Source organism: Nannobrachium achirus (assembly GCF_963921795.1).
Source record: "Nannobrachium achirus genome assembly, chromosome: 20".
NCBI classification, from domain to species: Eukaryota; Metazoa; Chordata; class Actinopteri; order Myctophiformes; family Myctophidae; genus Nannobrachium; species Nannobrachium achirus.
Genome location: NC_137827.1, coordinates 30,653,453 through 30,670,347, shown reverse-complemented (window position 1 = coordinate 30,670,347; position 16,895 = coordinate 30,653,453). Strand labels below are relative to the sequence as shown.

At 39.5% G+C, this 16,895-nt stretch overlaps 1 protein-coding gene across 1 annotated transcript; it reads right to left on the bottom strand.

Moving 5' to 3' along the window:
* Positions 1-216: 216 nt before the first annotated feature.
* Positions 217-16,853, bottom strand: plb1 (phospholipase B1). Its single transcript, XM_080750974.1, has 42 exons — positions 16,726-16,853; positions 15,867-15,916; positions 15,683-15,743; positions 15,277-15,340; positions 15,079-15,113; positions 12,266-12,320; positions 12,131-12,182; positions 11,784-11,855; positions 11,591-11,656; positions 11,414-11,469; positions 11,148-11,220; positions 10,945-11,052; positions 10,298-10,363; positions 9,987-10,064; positions 9,835-9,895; positions 9,692-9,750; positions 9,425-9,498; positions 8,944-8,987; positions 8,422-8,530; positions 8,168-8,219; positions 7,957-8,037; positions 7,528-7,593; positions 7,303-7,403; positions 7,143-7,224; positions 6,757-6,861; positions 6,390-6,485; positions 5,721-5,792; positions 5,540-5,617; positions 5,224-5,284; positions 5,086-5,144; positions 4,764-4,831; positions 4,623-4,666; positions 4,360-4,459; positions 4,138-4,189; positions 3,851-3,931; positions 2,507-2,572; positions 2,221-2,315; positions 1,832-1,913; positions 1,628-1,732; positions 1,223-1,318; positions 1,035-1,109; positions 217-594 (listed from the first exon to the last, which is right to left on the bottom strand). Exons 1-42 carry the CDS (start codon positions 16,796-16,798, stop codon positions 328-330), a joined length of 3,240 nt encoding a protein of 1,079 aa, XP_080607100.1. The 5' UTR covers positions 16,799-16,853; the 3' UTR covers positions 217-327.
* Between the last annotated feature and the right edge of the window lie 42 nt (positions 16,854-16,895).

The window sequence follows — 16,895 nt, the reverse complement described above, 5'->3', positions numbered from 1 at the left end:
GGGGGGGGGGGGGGGGGGGGGGGGGAGTGTGTGTGTGTGTGCGGGCGGGCGGGCCCTGTTACAGATGTTGTCCAAAAATCATGCAGATCGGTACACAGCATCTCTGTAGCCGTTAAATGGAACGGGTATTTCTTACATTGATGCTCCTACATATTATCATGCCAGCACCAGTTAAAGTTACTTTCCATCCCTCATATACTGTATGCACAGTGCACATCCCATAACCCACACACTGCACATCATTTTGGAGCTCATATCTTTGAACGGGTAAGGGCTAGTACAGTATATGTCCCAGAGTCCACAGTAAGTACAGCACTACTGCGAGTTCTAAAAGCCTGTGCCCTTCAACTCGACCGCAGTTTCCATCTTCTTCTTGTTTCTTTTTTCTCTGCAAGAAAGGAGGAGCCAGGTGACAGCCCAGCCAATCAGAAGACCTGCAACGGCCATCACAGCAGCAGCCCACAGTGGTACATTTTGATCCGAGGAGCTGCATGGGTCAAAAGGTGTTGCTGTGGTTGGGACTGTGGTTACGGGTGATAGTGTTGTGGTTACACTGGGGAAACTGTTCACTCCTGAGAAGATGTAAGGGTGTTCCTGAAAGACATAAGTGGGGACAGTATCAGGCACGTGCACACATAGACATCAAAGGGGGCTCGAGAGCCCCTGCCCTTTTATCCATCTGTAAAAAGTGCCCTCTCCAGACCATGAATGCAGCTTTTACTATGGTGAAAGAAATGCAAATGCCCTCTTTCCATGCCATACCTGAAGGCAGCATCCTGAACTTGAATGCAGCATCTTATGTTGAAATCAAGAAATGTCTAGAAATCAAGCATCAAAAATAGCCGTCCTCCAAGTTCACAACTGCGATGCGTTGTGAGCTTGGAGGTCTGCTATTTTCGATGTTTTCACCAAAAGGCCCTTTTTGAAATTTCAGCCCCTGTCTCTCTAACATTCTCTGCATGTCCCTGGACAGTATTATAGGTCTGCAATTCAGAACTGGAAAGTAGGCACAAAAAATGTGTCATATTTCTTACCGTGGTGGGACACTTGACGCGGTGTCTCTCATTTGTAAAGACGTTGTATGTCTGTTTGTAGCCCACTGGCTCCAACTACCAGCAAAACAGAAAACATTTTTGCTCACCTTTCAAAACAACGAGGAGTTTAAAATGTACTGCAACCAAAGCACAGAAAGGCCTTTAACTGTTCCCCTTAACAGACTCACCATGTTATTCCACAGAGCCACGGCCATGTCGGCGTGTCCCCGTTCACTGAAGTGGAAACAATCCACAGAGAAGTAGGTGTCATCAGGTTTCCCTTCCTGAAGCATAAAGAGAATAACACCAGTGTTTGTATGAATACTATCTGAGGTCAGTGGTTTGTCAAGCATGCATGTATGCATTTATGTACACACGAGCAGTATGTATGCATGTATGCAAGTAGTATGAGTGTGTGTGTGTGTGTGTGTGTGCGTGCGTGCGTGCGTGCGTGCGTGCGTGCGTGCGTGCGTGCGTGCGTGCGTGCGTGCGTGCGTGCGTGCGTGCGTGCTTGCGTGCGTGCGTGCGTGCGTGCGTGCGTGCGTGCGTGCGTGTGTGTGTGTGTATATGTGTGTACATGGTGGGGGATTTACAGCATTCAAAGGGACGATGGTGTTTCGGAAGAAGGGCTGCAGAACCACAGCAAAGTCGTCTTTACCGTTGTAGCGGCCCCCATACACCAGCCTTTCTGTCTCAGTCTGTGTGAGAAACATCACAAATGCAGTAAATATTTACCACGTTTCTACAAGGGTGACCGATAGAAACCTATTCAGGAAAGAAAACAACCAACCACCAACCTGAATTTCTCGATTGATCCGTTTGATCTCTGATAGCTCTGGGGAATCTTCCCCAGGTAATAAGTAGCACGGACAGGCAAATCTGGGGGAAAGAAAGCAGAAAGACTAGAAAAAAAACAACAACACTGTTTGATGTCTATATTGCATAGTTTATACTCTTTCACCTCAGATTATCTTTTACACAAAACTGCCTGATTGTTGACTCTGGGCTGTCAGTCCTTTCGCAGGTGTAGAATTTCAATGTGTTCCTTTGCTCAACTAACTACGCTATATAGAAAATAGAATATCAAACATAAGCCTAATTGTTCCCAAGTGTCAAATCAGCTGTGGAATCTGTGATATTATGTTATGCATGAATGGATGTGCAGTGAATTAACTGAAGAGCATACTTTACTAAGATGCTGCACCCAATAGTGTCTTTCTTGATTCTGCGAAGGCCTTCTATTTCTAGGATCTCCAACACATTTACCATCACCCTGGGGACCTAAGGCCATAAGGAAACAACACCACATTGAGGTTACAGCAAGGTGTAGTATTTTGATGCTATTTAGAGGTCAGACATAGTTATATTAATTATACCGTAATTTCAGAATAATTTCACACAGCTTCTTTATCTAAAGATACTGTATTATTAACCATTTCCTGATTAAATAGATATAACACTTTTTTTCTTACCTCTTTGTGGAGCATATCCAAACTTGTCATCAAGTGATGAGTATAGTTCTGAGGTGACAATGTGGCCTGTGTGTGTTGTTGAGAGGAATCATGCAGGTACATTAATAGACATAAAGACAAGTCATTGTTATATCAACACATACAATAAACCCTGTTGTGGTTGACTCATACCTTATTCACCAATACATTCATTGCTCTGGAAATGTACATGGCCAGTCAAATGCAAATGCATTATTGGAAATTCTTCAAAGCAATCTACAAAGCAAATATCGACTGAAGAAAGCAATGGCATTCAACATGCATGAGAATAACTGCAACATTGGTGATGAGCAAACGCTGTCTAGCTGTTACCGCCATCACCTCAAATTTCATCTCCCTTTGATGGAGCACTTTGATATTCTGCTTCAAGGTAAAAAATAATATTAAGCATGAGCAGTGTCCACCGCGCCTCTAGCCTAGTTTAGGCCGGTCTAGTGCATCTCACAAACGGAACTTGAATATGTAGAAGGCGAGTACTGGAGCAAACACAGACTGTTAAAGCCTTAGCTTCTTTATTGGTTACAGGGTGCAGGCAAGAGTGACAACGTTTCGATGTCAATAGATCTTCCATCGTATTGACATCGAAACTTTGTCACTCTTGCCTGCACCCTGTAACCAATAAAGAAGGCTTTAATAGTCTGTGTTTGCTCCAGTACTCTCCTTCTACATAAAATAATATTAATTAATTACTTCATACATCTCACAAAATACTGCCTCGATAGTGGAAAGGGAAGGCAATGAACAAAACAGAGAAAGAAACAAGCTAGGAAGAGAGATAATAAAGACAGAGGAGAAAGAGAGGAGGACAGAGAAAAGATAAGAGCGAGAAGAGAGGGTGAAGAGAGTCTGGGTTGACTTCTCCCCTGTTGATGTGAGAACAAGGGCTGATGCTGTGTTTGTCTCATACAGAGGGAGGCAGGGAGACGGGGTGGGAGGGGGTTGATTTGTGTTTGAGGGCGAGAGTGACAGAATGTGCTCATTCAAAGGAAACCTTGTCTGCCCACATCTCGCTGTGACACAATAAATCAATTAGGGCAGGCTTGGTCACAACAATGCTTGATTATTCTGCCTCAGTGCTGCTTATTCCACATGGACCATGATACTATGAGACGTCTCGAAAAACAGGACATCACAATGCACTGAAGGAGTTGTAGCCACCTTGCTATGACTTGTTGTGAAGTGGGCTCTATGTGAAGTGGGCTGTTTTATGGCTGGTTTTATCTAGACAGTTATTCTGTGTAGAGGTTATACACCTCCGTCGAAAACCCATAAAGTAGCCGGTGATGGCTGCTCACAGAAACTCACCCTATCATTACAATACTGACACAGGTCATTGCCACCGATGAAGAGGGTCACCAGCTTCCAGTCTTTCTCGAAATTGACAGCCTGTTTCCACAAGAAGGACAGAGAGGGAGACAGAAAGTGTGCGGGGGATTCAGAGAAATAGAGAACGAGGAGGAGAGATGCCATAACATGGGATGACATGCCTTATTTTTTCAGTAACTTTCTGTTGCAGAAATAAACCATTTATGTCAATGGAAAATACAACAGAATCACATCAGTGCTTATTGTAGTAAGTAAAATCAACTCACTGTGTTGGTTTTCATGGCATCAATTAGTCTTCTGACCTGCCCTGGGATTCCTCTATATGAAATATTAGAATATGGTTTCAGATGTCAACATTATGGAACTAACATAAATACACAGTTACAAACTGTAACCAATGACCAAATACATGTCAAGTCTTATGAAGGCACTATTATATAAACAAATATCATAATGTGTATGATAGCATATGATATGATAGCACTCACGCTACTTTAGCTCCTGATATTGCCATGTTGAAGCCATTCTCTGTTTTGTCTTCACCAACTGACATTCCCTTGATGTTAGGATTGAACTTCTTGAGGATATCTGATCAAAAAAAATATATATAAATATATATACACTTTATAATGCAGTAGAGACACAAAAATATTAATGTGATAACCTAAGGCCAGTTTGTCAACTCTGTCACCTAGTGGTGAGAATATGTATTACACAATGTGTTTCTCTCCAAGGTACTGTAAGTGCTTACTGGGTAATGTTGTGACAGTTTCAAGTTGTTCATCCCCTCCAATGCTGAAACAAACAAATACACAAAATGTTATCACAATGCAATGTGTTCGATAAGTCAACCAAATATATAAGATACATAATTTTGAGGGATGACTCTCACCTCCACGACACTCCTCTGTTCTCAGTTCTCAACTGTAAAAGATTCTTTGCCTTAGCTCCGAATCCAGCCTATAGAAGGAAAAGTAAGATATATGTTAAAAATGTCTAACAAGTACCGTATGAGATATATCCACAAACACACATGAAATTAGAATAGAACACAAACACATTTAGGCCTACCCAGACATCAAATCCATACATACCGGTATACTGCATGCACGCCCGCCCGCCCGCCCGCACACGCACACATACACGCACGCACGCACGCACGCACGCACATACAATTAACACATTCACATCCATGCTTGTGTAGCTGTACTCACTGTTATAGAGTCTCCTAGTGCAGCCACCACATTGATGTCTCCTGGTCTCAGCCTGTGTACTGTGAGGAGATTTGTATAAATAGATATAGATAAACAATCGACCACTTCTTTTGCTCATAATAATGTTTGAATGCACACCTGAAGTTGGGACAGTATTAGATGGAGCTGTGTCAACACAGGAGAAGTCACTGCCCCAGTTCTAAACAATGACAGAGAAGGACATACTTTAGTTAGAGGGTTACAGAGTCAATCCAGAGCCACGTACTGTATAATCTATAATTCTAAGTGAGTGGTTATAAGGCACATTTATGTGTTGTTGAACGGCCGTGCCAGCGAACAGAAATTGTATCTTTTCAACCTTAAAAAGTTAAGACATAGATGCAAATATAAACAGATTGAAAAATAAACAATACAGTTTTATACTTGTAAGACAAGTATAAAACTGCCAGCCTACCGTAAAAGGTGGAGAGGTTGGAGGTGGACCTGGGAAGGTGTAATTGCTGTTGTGAGCCGTTCTGAAGAATGGGCTAGTCTATTAAAGAGAATAAAAAATACATTCACTGTGTAGATATACTGAAAGAAATGTATGTTTGAAATTGTTTAATTGTGGTGTAGTAAGCCATTTATTAAGGTACCTCTGAAGGACACGTCAAATCTATGTCAGCTGTGAAATCTTGGGAAAATGTCTTGTTTCCCACCGGCTCTAACTGGGACATCGTGAAAATGAGTGGGAAAGCATTATTTGAGTCAATACCAGAAAGAATCAAATAAAAATAATCATGCATGCCAGAATATGACTGAAGTTGTAATATCTTCTATGCCAGGGGTCTTCAATGTTTTCAGGCCAAGGACCCCTTAGCTGAGAGAGACATGAAGCAGGGACCCCCTCTACATATTATATAAATGTGTGATACAGATTTTCATTGATTTCATATATAGATTCATAAACCTTTTTGACAGCACTGCCATCCGTCTATGTTAAATGTGTTATTCTTTCAGACTTTTAACCACTTAAATCGTTGTTACTTACTAAACTTCGCATTTCACTCTGTACTTGGTCTGCTCTTTCTTTACACCAAACCTATTTGCTGAAAATAGCCGATCTACAAGCTTGTAGATCTGCTATTTTTGGTTAAAGTTCTCCTCAGAATTGGGATGCAAGGATTCAAGTTGTCAATTTAAAAGAATAATCCAATCACACAAAGATTTGGCGGCCCCCCTGTAGTAACCCCTGTAGACCCCCTAGGGGTCCCGGACCCCCCGTTGAAGACCCCTGTTCTATGCTAAGAAACATCAGATCTGACCATGTTGTTCCAAAGTGCACGGGCCATGAGGCTGTGAGCTTTCTGGCTGAGATGGAAACAGTCAGGAGAAAAGTAGGAGCGGTCAGGCCGTCCGTCCTTTAGAGGAACAAAGAAAGAAATTAAGTTGTATAGTATGAACAAAATTTGAAAGCCCAGTGCCTGAAGACACACACAGTCAAGCCTTCACATTTCGTCATATGATAGCTCACCAAAAGTAACAGCTTTTTAAACTGAAAAACGTTTATATTTATTAAAGGATCCCCATTAGAGACACATGAATGAGCCTCTAGTCTTCCTGGGGTCCAGAACTGAAAAACGTGATGCATGTCATGCATCATATCAAATGTATTTCAATATATAATCTCACCTCTAGTTTTGGAATAAAGATCTCTCGGAGGAAAGGCTGCATAACCACAGTGAAATTGTCGTGAGTGTCATACCGTCCAGAGTCAATTAGCTGTTGCATGGCATGCTGTGAAGAGACACATTGTGTAGGATTAGACAGTGCAATCTGTAATAAGTACAAACAAACATACTCAAAATAAAGCCTGAGTTGCATGCAGGTGTCGCACAGTGAAAATAGCTGCTCTACGAGCTCACAGCGTTTAGCACGGCGCATTGTGAACTTGTAGATCTGCTATTTCCACGTCATTGAGGATATCAGGAGAATCATTAGAATGTTTCTCAATGCACGGTTTGAACTACTGTAACTGTGGTATAGGCCTAATAACAGTTCCTTTGTTCTTTCTGTACCTGATAAGCTCTGTTGTAGTCTTTGACCTTCTGGAGTTCAACAGATCCCTCTGTAGGCTTCAGTATGCAGGGGCAAATTAATCTGTACAGGGAATACAACAATTATTTGAGTTGTTTGTGTTTAACATCTGCCAATAATAAGCTTGTAGGCAATACTTACTTTACAAACCAGGTGGGACAGCCTAGGCTCTCATCACTGTGCACTTCACGCAAGGGGACAAGTTGTATCATCTCAATAAGATTCACAATGGCACGAGGTACCTGGTTAGGTACAAAACCAAAGTGACAGATTTGGAAAGCTGTCTGTCTGCTGGTTTAGGACATGAAATCCCGTAACTTGGGTATGGCAAAAATGAAAGATGGTCATGTAAACATGTGAGTATACCTCTTTATGGAGGATATCTAGAGCTGCACGGATCCGATCAACCACATTCCTAGCTGAGAAAAAAATCTGTAGAAAATAGAATGATGTTTGTAAGGCATAAAAGTTGCACAGCACTGAGAGGAAGTTGTATATTAACATTAAACAATCTTTTCTTCCCCCAAAATAAAGAATAGTGATAAGATGTGGCAGCAAAGATCTTTCTCATATTACTGGCTTTAGCTCATTCATTCTCTGCTTGTGATTAATCTACTAGGGAGATTATTCAGAACGTACTATACAGCATCAAACCCAAGAACTTCAAAATGTGTCTAGATGAATTTTGGAAGCAGATCTTAAGGACTATTGTTTTCTTTTATAAACATAACATTGTTGTACCACAACTTAGAAGTTGCCCACTGTACAAAACTAAAATTCAGTAACAATGCTTACGCTGTCTGTGCAATAGTCACACAAGTCATTTCCTCCAACGAACATGGTGATAACCTTCCAGTCGTTCTCAAAATCAATGAGCTGTGAGGAAATAAGATGTTAATTTATTGGGTTATTTCATAGGCCAATTAGCATAATCTTCATTTGTTTTACTACAAAATAGGCACCTGACTGTGCCTGGATTCATGTTTGTCTATCAGTCAAGACTTACAGGGTCATTCTTCATCTTGTTCACTAGAATTTGAACCTGGCCAACCATGTCACTGAAAAACAAATACTTTTTGTCAGTTTTTGTGTCTGTGTTTAGAAAGGACAGCAGAAAGACAAGAAGCTAGGGGCAGAGAGAGGGGTTAGGACAAAATCATCACAAACAAACAAAAAAGACATGCTGTGACCTCTTTTTGGTTTTGGAGTCTGTAGTCTAAGAGTAAATAGAAAAACAGAGGTAAGGAGAATATGACTTACCCACACTTTGCTCCTGCTACGGCTTGGTTGAGGAAGGCCTGAGGACTCTCCGGACCACCTATCCCCTTTGAGAAGCCAGTCAAATTCCTGTTAAATTCCCTCAGGATGTCTGTTTGCCACAATCACACAAAAAAGCTTATGAAGATTGATTATTACAAAGCAGTGCTCAGTATTGTGTGTATTATGCATCACAAATGATCCACATCTAAACCTGATAGCAGGTAGGCTACAGTACATGGCAAGTGATCTGGCAGACATTAATAAAGATAAGATCACAGCTAAAACTTTATTGGGCTATTATAACATTATCACAGAATGTTATCAATGACCATACTACTGTACAGTGCACTAATAGGAAAGATAAGACAGTGCTAAAGACGATAACAAAATAAAAATAAATAATAATATTACCATTATATGAATTATTTTCAACTGAACTTCTGAAATTTCTCAATCATTATATAATGATACAATATAATATCATGTAATATATAATCAAATCAATATAGCATTGAAACATACTTGGCAGTGTGGTCACATTGGCAAGGTTCTCATCACCACCAATGCTGAAGAATGGATACAAAACCGGTTACAATCAAACACTACTCATAAACAACCATATGAACTAAAATCAGAGATTTTACTGTAAGGTCTGATTACAAATCAGGGTCTAATAATGGCATGGCATGGTTCCCCTATATTGATCTCTGATATGACGTCGACAATGTCATATTGATGACATCAGTCTTGCCCAAATTTGGGGGGGATGTTGTGTCTAACATTATTAATTCACAAAATGTGAAGATTATTCACAAAAGTTATTTTAATATGTAAAATGATTTTTGGTCTTTACTTCCACAGGACCATTAATTTTACTATTATCAGCACAGTTAGTGAGATTATCCATAGACACACAAACAGACAGATAAACGCTCTTTTTCCAGTTTGAGTGTCATGCGACAAAGTATAAATTAGGCTTAAATTGTATTGTAGGATACTCTACCTCCATGACAATCCTCTGTATTCATTAATCACCAACAGAAGGTTGTCAGACTTCGCACCCACACCATTCCCTGCCTGTACAGAGGGAATAAAGAAGTCATGTTTGCCTGGTCTGCAGAGCCAGTACTGAGATACAGCACCAGTACCACACACATAATCAATTCCCAGTGTCAGCTAAATAATTTTCTTTAGGCATAGAGCATACACGTCTTTTGAAGAGAGCAGAAGAAAGCAACATCTTGTTACACAGTTAAAGGGATACACTTACTGTCAGAGAGTCTCCTACTGCTGCTACTACTTTGATATCCCCAGGTCTTAGCTCATGAACTGTGGATGAAAAAGAATAACTCAGCTCATTAGACACACTTCTTAGAATGGGTTAAGAGCTTAATAACAGAAAATTGTCCTTACCAGAAGTGGGAACAGTGGGGGATGGATTGCGATCAGTGCAGGGAAGCTCTGTGCCCATTACCTGAAAGAATACATGTAATTGTAAAGTATAACGATCTTCTCTAGTCTTGCTTTCCCCTCCAGTCTTGATCATAAAAAAGAAAGACACTCACTGGGTCTATTAGAGGAGAGAACTCAGTCTCCTGTCTGTTAATGGGAGAATTCCTCTGTGTCCGTAGATAACGTTGCTCCTAACATGAGATTGAGGAAAAATAGCTGTAAAGATTAAGACCATAATGCTCTCACTTGATATTTCATAATTGTTGACCAAGCCTGTTCTATCCTTGGGTTTATAGAAAAAACAAAATGTTTTTTTTATTTATTTTTTTACATAATGATTTTGTGATATATTTCCCAGGGCGTTGATGAACATGGTAATAATGTGTTTAGGTTTGACTGGCAGTACACATTGGTATCACCTCACCTCAGTAATACATGGAATTGTGAGGACGTTGTCTTTGATCCCAGATTCACCCGTCAATGGCTGGAACTGGAAACAATGTGATTGGTTAACAAGTTTATGTGGCACAGGCAGCCAGACAAATGATTTGATCATTCAGATTTCGTGACATTATACATTATGTGTAGCAAAGAAACAAGGAAGAGGAAGATCATACAGTATATAATCAGGATCAAGATAATCTTTACATCTCTTATCTAATCTCCCTTCTCTGGAATATCACCATAGTGTTCAAACATCAATTCTTTGACGGGCAACTCTCCTCTGCTGACTCACTTTACAACCAAGACACTGGGTCTATTTTACTGACAGAGTGGACATTTAAAAAACCTTGGACAGTTTGCCATAGCACACAGTATAAGAATTATGAAGTACATCTTAAAGACATGCAACTTTGTGTGTAACAAGTACCTACCATGTTTCTCCATAGCTGAATAGCTAGTTCGTTTGAGTCAGACACTGTAGTCTCTTCCTAAGGAGACACAAGGTTGCTAGTTATTGCCTCCTGGCCACATCAAGGATCTTGCATGGTTACATTTGTTAATGATCTTGAGATGTCTAGATAATTTGTTGATAACAGATGGCTTCTGAACAGTCTATTCAGTATTTACAGAGTCTGAGATGAGCTCAGTTATGAGCGGAGTAGCCTGCAGTAGTACTGAGAAGTCTTCACTTTGGCTGTGCCACTTCTGGTCTGCCAAGAGATGATCGAGAGAGTCCTAGACACAGAGCAAGTGAGCAAACTATTAGGTAAGCAGCTAAGCATATAGTATTCGGATGCTTTCAATGACACTCGCACTTAATATGTATGTACCTGAAGCTCTTTTATTAGTGTGGCTCTCTGTAGGCGCTGGCTCTTGCTGCCATCTGGCATACACTGACATTGACTGCAAAACAATAATGAATAAAACGTAAGCAACCACATTAATGTCTAACAGATTATACATTACAGCTATTAGGACATTCTAGATTGTGTGTAAAAAAATACTCAGATGTCTGTCTATTAGCAAGATCAAAATACACAATATACAATAGCTACACGAATGAAGTGGGATTACTGCAGCAAAGTTAAGCACTCACTTGTCCTGCTGAGGGTTGACACTCCAAACCACCGTATGTATAAGGGTGTGATGTAGCTGCAGAACACAGTATCGCACATATAATAGCATCATTTTGTCACAATCTATTATGTATCTATGAATCCCAGTTTAATGTAAGATAATTCTACTCCAAGATGACAGGATTTCACACACAACAGACCTTCTGTAATATCTGCAGTGCCGCCTCCACCTCCTGCACAATAGCTTCAACTTTCAAAGCAGCCTACGGACATAAGAACAAAGTTATGTACTTTAGTACTATCATCATATCCTGCTAGAATGCAGTCTTTATACAAAGTCTATTTTCTGAAAGAAACTGAGAAAATTATTATTTTACAGCAAAGTCTTACCTGTGATGAACAAACACACAGAGGGTCAACTGGAACAAACAGCAGGACCAGATTCCAGTCGCTGCCTGTGGCCTGCAAGGACATATGTACATACATATGAGAAAACAATCCACTGTTATCAGTGTTGCAACATTTATTTAGAACAGAATGCCATCAGGTTTTCATCCTCAAATATATATATATATATTATATATTTGGTAAAATGTTTCATTGAAAGTGATCTAGGATTGATCATTATAAATAGATAAGATAAGATAAGATAAGATGTTTATTTGTCAGTGTGTAGATTTCTATTGAGAGGGATGGATAAACAGTATGGGAAATAGGGATAAAACAGAAAAAAGCACCTGATGATGGAAGAGGGAAGCTGACAGTTCCTCAGCCTGTTCCAACAGACTCCTGCAACACAAAACAACACAACACACTTAAAATGTCTACAGTAGATGCATGTTAGCATGTGTCTATGTGTATTAGTGTGTTACCTATGCTGTAATGATGGCAGAGCGATAACTTCAGGATTAAACCTGGACATCAGTTCTGTTTTAAATGGAAAGAGAGAGCAATCATAAACATTTCAAGGCAATCAAAGTCTCTTATTTTCTGTTTACCAACAAAAAAACTAAAAAGCAACACGGTCACAAGATGGGAGCCACTCACTGCATGGACCGTCCACAGCAGGCACTATAACTATATTGTTTACTACTGTTGTTATTATACTGTAGTTGTGGTGTGGACTTTGTCATCCACTATACATCCCTTAGGCGTCTTACTGGTTCATAGTTTTAGTGCTTGGTGTGGATGGACCTTAAAGTGATAGTTCACCAATTTTTGACATGAAGCTGTGTGAAATACTTGCCATAAAATAGTGGTTACAAATGTATTAATTCATTACCAGAGTCCCGTGGTCAGAGTTCTGGTCAGTTTTAGATGAATATAAAGTAGTTCCGGTGATTTGGCAGGGGCTCATGGCCCAATCATTAAAAATAGATGAATCCACAAAAATAGCGTCATTTGTATTGTTGACCTATTTCTACCAAATAGACCAACTTTCGTTCAACTTTGACCCCTCTGTCACATGGTACTATTTTTTGTGTCCAGTATCACTACGCCGCTGCAACGTATTTCCCCAAAACAAGGTGCTTTGCAGTCAGCTGATCAGAACCAAACCTCGCTCTATATGGTAGAAATAGGCCAACAATACAAATGACGCTAGTTTTGTGGATTAATCTATGTTCAATGATTGGGCCACGCCAAATGGCCCCCACCCCATTGGAACTACTTAATATTCATCTAAAACTGACCAGAACTCTGACCACGGGACTCTGGTAATCAATTAATACATTTTTAACCACTGTTTTAATGGCCAGTATTTCACACAGCTTTATGTAAAAAATAGGTGAACTATCACTTTAACTGTCACTTTCACTGTTGTTGCTAAAGGGAACGTTTGTTTTCATAATTCATATTCAGTTTTGCCAAAATAAGAATGATGGTGACACAATGGTTAGCACTGCTGACTCCAAGCAATACGATTTGGGGCCTTTCTTTGTGGAGTTTGCATATTCACTATGTGTGTATAGGTTTCCTTCATGTACTCTTTCCTTCAGTTTCCTCCCACACCTAAAGACATAGATACATACCCGGTAATACTGCCATTGCCCTTGACCAAGGTACTGGCATTACAGCTGGTGTATAGCACTTACAGTTACAAGTGCTATACTGTCGGCTCCTTACGGCTCCTCAGTATTTAGGATAATTCAAATGCAGAGGATGAGTTTCCCCAAGGAGATAATAAAGTATATACTGTATATAGCATATTACAATAAAGTACCCATTACAGAATAAGTCATAGAGGTCAAAGCCCTATGTTTATGACCCCCTCTCTTATCTTCAAAGATAAAAGTTCACTTTAGTAAGATACAGTAGATACTTTTCAGATCACCTTTGTCACTGCCTTTGAAACACATTGTCTTAGGAAACTGAAGTTTTGAACAGGCTGGATCAGTTTAATTACTATATTACTGTACCTGTGCACATATCTAAGCTGATGGATGTATTTATCTGAACCCATAGTGATACTGACATAATAAAACATATATACAGTAGTGGGCAACTGGGCATGCACAATCATACGAGTCTGATACCACCATCAACGGCACTATGCATAATGGTGCATGTAAACATTTTGTGTACAAATGTCTCTGCCTCAAATTGAGAAAAAAAGTAAGATGTGTAGTTCTTAGCTCCAGTTAAACATTTTCAAATGTCATGCCTGCTTGGAATGTATTCATAATAGCAACTTGCTATGTGTGCATGCTTTACTGTATATCTGCATGGCCATAACTCGTAGTGTATTGATAGATGGATCAAGTTATAGGTCAAATATCCACTCCCTATTCCACTTACAGTACAGTTGATATACAGAAAAGCCTACTTGTCTTTCTATCTGGTGATACAAGAGCACTGTGATAACTGACTGATGAATACGACACCACTAATGCATCTTTGGAACAATTCAATCTAAATGTTCTTAAGCGCACAATGTGTAGATGTACGGTAGATCGGCTAGTTAATTAAACTATTTTAAAATGTTTTTTGAAATTGTAAAAAAAAAGGCAAAGAAGTTTAGGGATAAAAGTAAGGCACGGATGAAAATAGGGCCCAAGATCTCCGGCCCAATATTACCACTTCCAGTAACCTTTAAGCAAACTCTGAACTTGGATTGAACTTCAGTTGAGACAAAAGTCATTCCTCTTTACAACAGCCCTATATTACAATGTTGATTAGATCAAAGACGGTCTCTGGAAACCACTAGCTTTTAACTAGATAATCAGGAAATCCTCCGAACCAGCTGAAAAAAGGTATTGTTGGCCAACTTCAATTCAAAGTTGATGAATAACAGAACAGGTTACTGTACTTAAACCGAAAGAAAGAATCCTTTAACTAATGGGCATGGATCAAATAATACTATGATGCATGTATTAAAACATTCAAAGCACATTAGAGTATGCTTTCCAAAGGAAACTTTGAAAATGCATTTTCATGAAACCCCTAAATGAAAACCAAACGCTAACACACTCTCTGCATATCAGTAAAAGACACACATTTAAAAAGGATGGGGTTTATCAAAATCCAGGACAAAGGGATCACATAATGTTCAAAACTAACATCATGAAGAATATGAAGTACAGTATAATACCCTTTAGGCTTTAGAGTAAAGTGGTATGTATGATTAAATATGTACTGTATTATGATGAGAAAGATTTAGACTGATAAAACGGACATTCAGACTCACCTGCTAACCTACTGACAATTCTGAATGCCTCTGTCCTATGGGTGGAGACAGAAAATGGTGTGTTAGATGTGAGGCAGTTCAAGACAAACGTGTTCCACTTATATTATTACTGAGCAGTAATGTTGTCTCTTCAGATGACCAAAGTGGTGATGGGAATACAGTATATTGGAAGATGGTGCACTTCTTTATAGTGTGTACCTATAAGAGAGTGGTAGGCCCATGGCAGAGATCACTGAGATATCGGCAGGTCTGAGGGTATCAACTGATGGAGAAGAAACAATAATGAAGTATGCATCACACAACCATTGGACAACCTTGTTCAATTAACCTAGGTTACTGTACATTAAAGTATATAATACTGTAAGTGCCTTTTTAATCACTTTCAACCTGGCATCCTTATTCTGGGCTTGTCAGTATACAAATTTAACACATTTTCACTTATTTAGAAAAAAAGGAAAAAAAGATAGAAAAACTATTCTAAAATTGCTGATACACAATCTCACACAACACATTGCATTCTGACACGTTGTGAGCTTGTAGATCAGCTATTTTCATGTGAAATAAGGCTTCATTAATATCAGAATGCAGTACTAGAAAGGTCTACCAGAGGGTGATGGAGATGAGAGGGCAGGTTGAGAACAGAGGAATGGCATATAACTTTCCCTCTGTAACAGAAAGAAATCAGATGATCAGATGATTAATGAAAAAGATTTTACACATCATCATATATCAAATATACAAAGAATTATCATACGGCATACGGCATAGCCTAACACTATACCACTCACATTCTCTGATTCTTCAGATGGTAGCTGATTAAAACCACTGTGGACTGCATCTAAATGAGACATAGAAACAAATTAAACCGTTTGCTGCAATACAGGAAAACCTTTACACGATTGTATGAACGGGTTAGGGTAAAAAGAGGTACAAAATGGAGAGGTGAAAATACCAATTATTTTCTCAAGCCAACAGTGGAGAATTATGTCAAGATGATCTTATTGTCTACCCTTCCCATGACATGTTACCATTAATCTGAGTTCAATGAACTCAACCTTGACACTCTGAGGACACTGCTCCTGTTTAATAATAGTCTGTGGTGTGATTTACACTTTGCCTGCATTTGTAGCCCAAAGTCCCTTCTGCACAAAGGAGTTTTGTATAGTTAACTAACTGCGTAAGTGTAAAGATTCCTCATGCTGTTCAAATTGGCAACAAATTAACCCTAAAGTACATAATTCCAGAGAGGGCTCAAATACAGCAAACAATGAAGAAGCCACTGGTCGGAATGTCAGTCAGACCAAATATGAACTCCTCTTTCATATTATATTGAACTTTGCTGTTGAGCACATAAGCTTTTCTACTCACAACCTGGTTGAAGCGCGTTGGACTTCCATTTGTGACAGACAACAATAGAGTGGTGATAGTGTAGTTGGATGGTGTAATTACTAATTGTATTTCAGCAAGCTAATTTCTGTCAACAATTCAGTCTAATAAAAACAAATTGGACTAACACAGTAAAATCCTCAGTATACATTTTTGGGTGTAAAAGATTTACCAAAATGCATTCTAAAGCATTAGTTCCATTCTTAATCTCTCCGTGTAAAATGAACACTGGGGATTTGAGTCATTTGACTGTGTACTTACCTGAAAGATGTGCACAGGATCCAAGAAAGGTTGCCACAAGAGAACCAAGAATCATGAGTCCCAAGGTAGTCATGATGTGGGGTGTTATCTGAGGACCTAGTCAGGATTGTTCCTCCCTGCTCTTCCTCAGTATGAGAGACAGAAAGACTGCCTGGCACAGAGTTTTATTC

Excerpts from the sequence above, each read along its gene's own strand:
- plb1 (XM_080750974.1), bottom strand. The coding sequence starts at position 16,798 with ATGACTACCTTGGGACTCATGATTCTTGGTTCTCTTGTGGCAACCTTT. Across the intron at positions 10,065-10,297 it reads CAATTCCATGTATTACTGAG|GAGCAACGTTATCTACGGAC; the intron begins GTGAGGTGATAC and ends ATCTCATGTTAG. Across the intron at positions 6,862-7,142 it reads ACTACAACAGAGCTTATCAG|CATGCCATGCAACAGCTAAT; the intron begins GTACAGAAAGAA and ends GTCTCTTCACAG.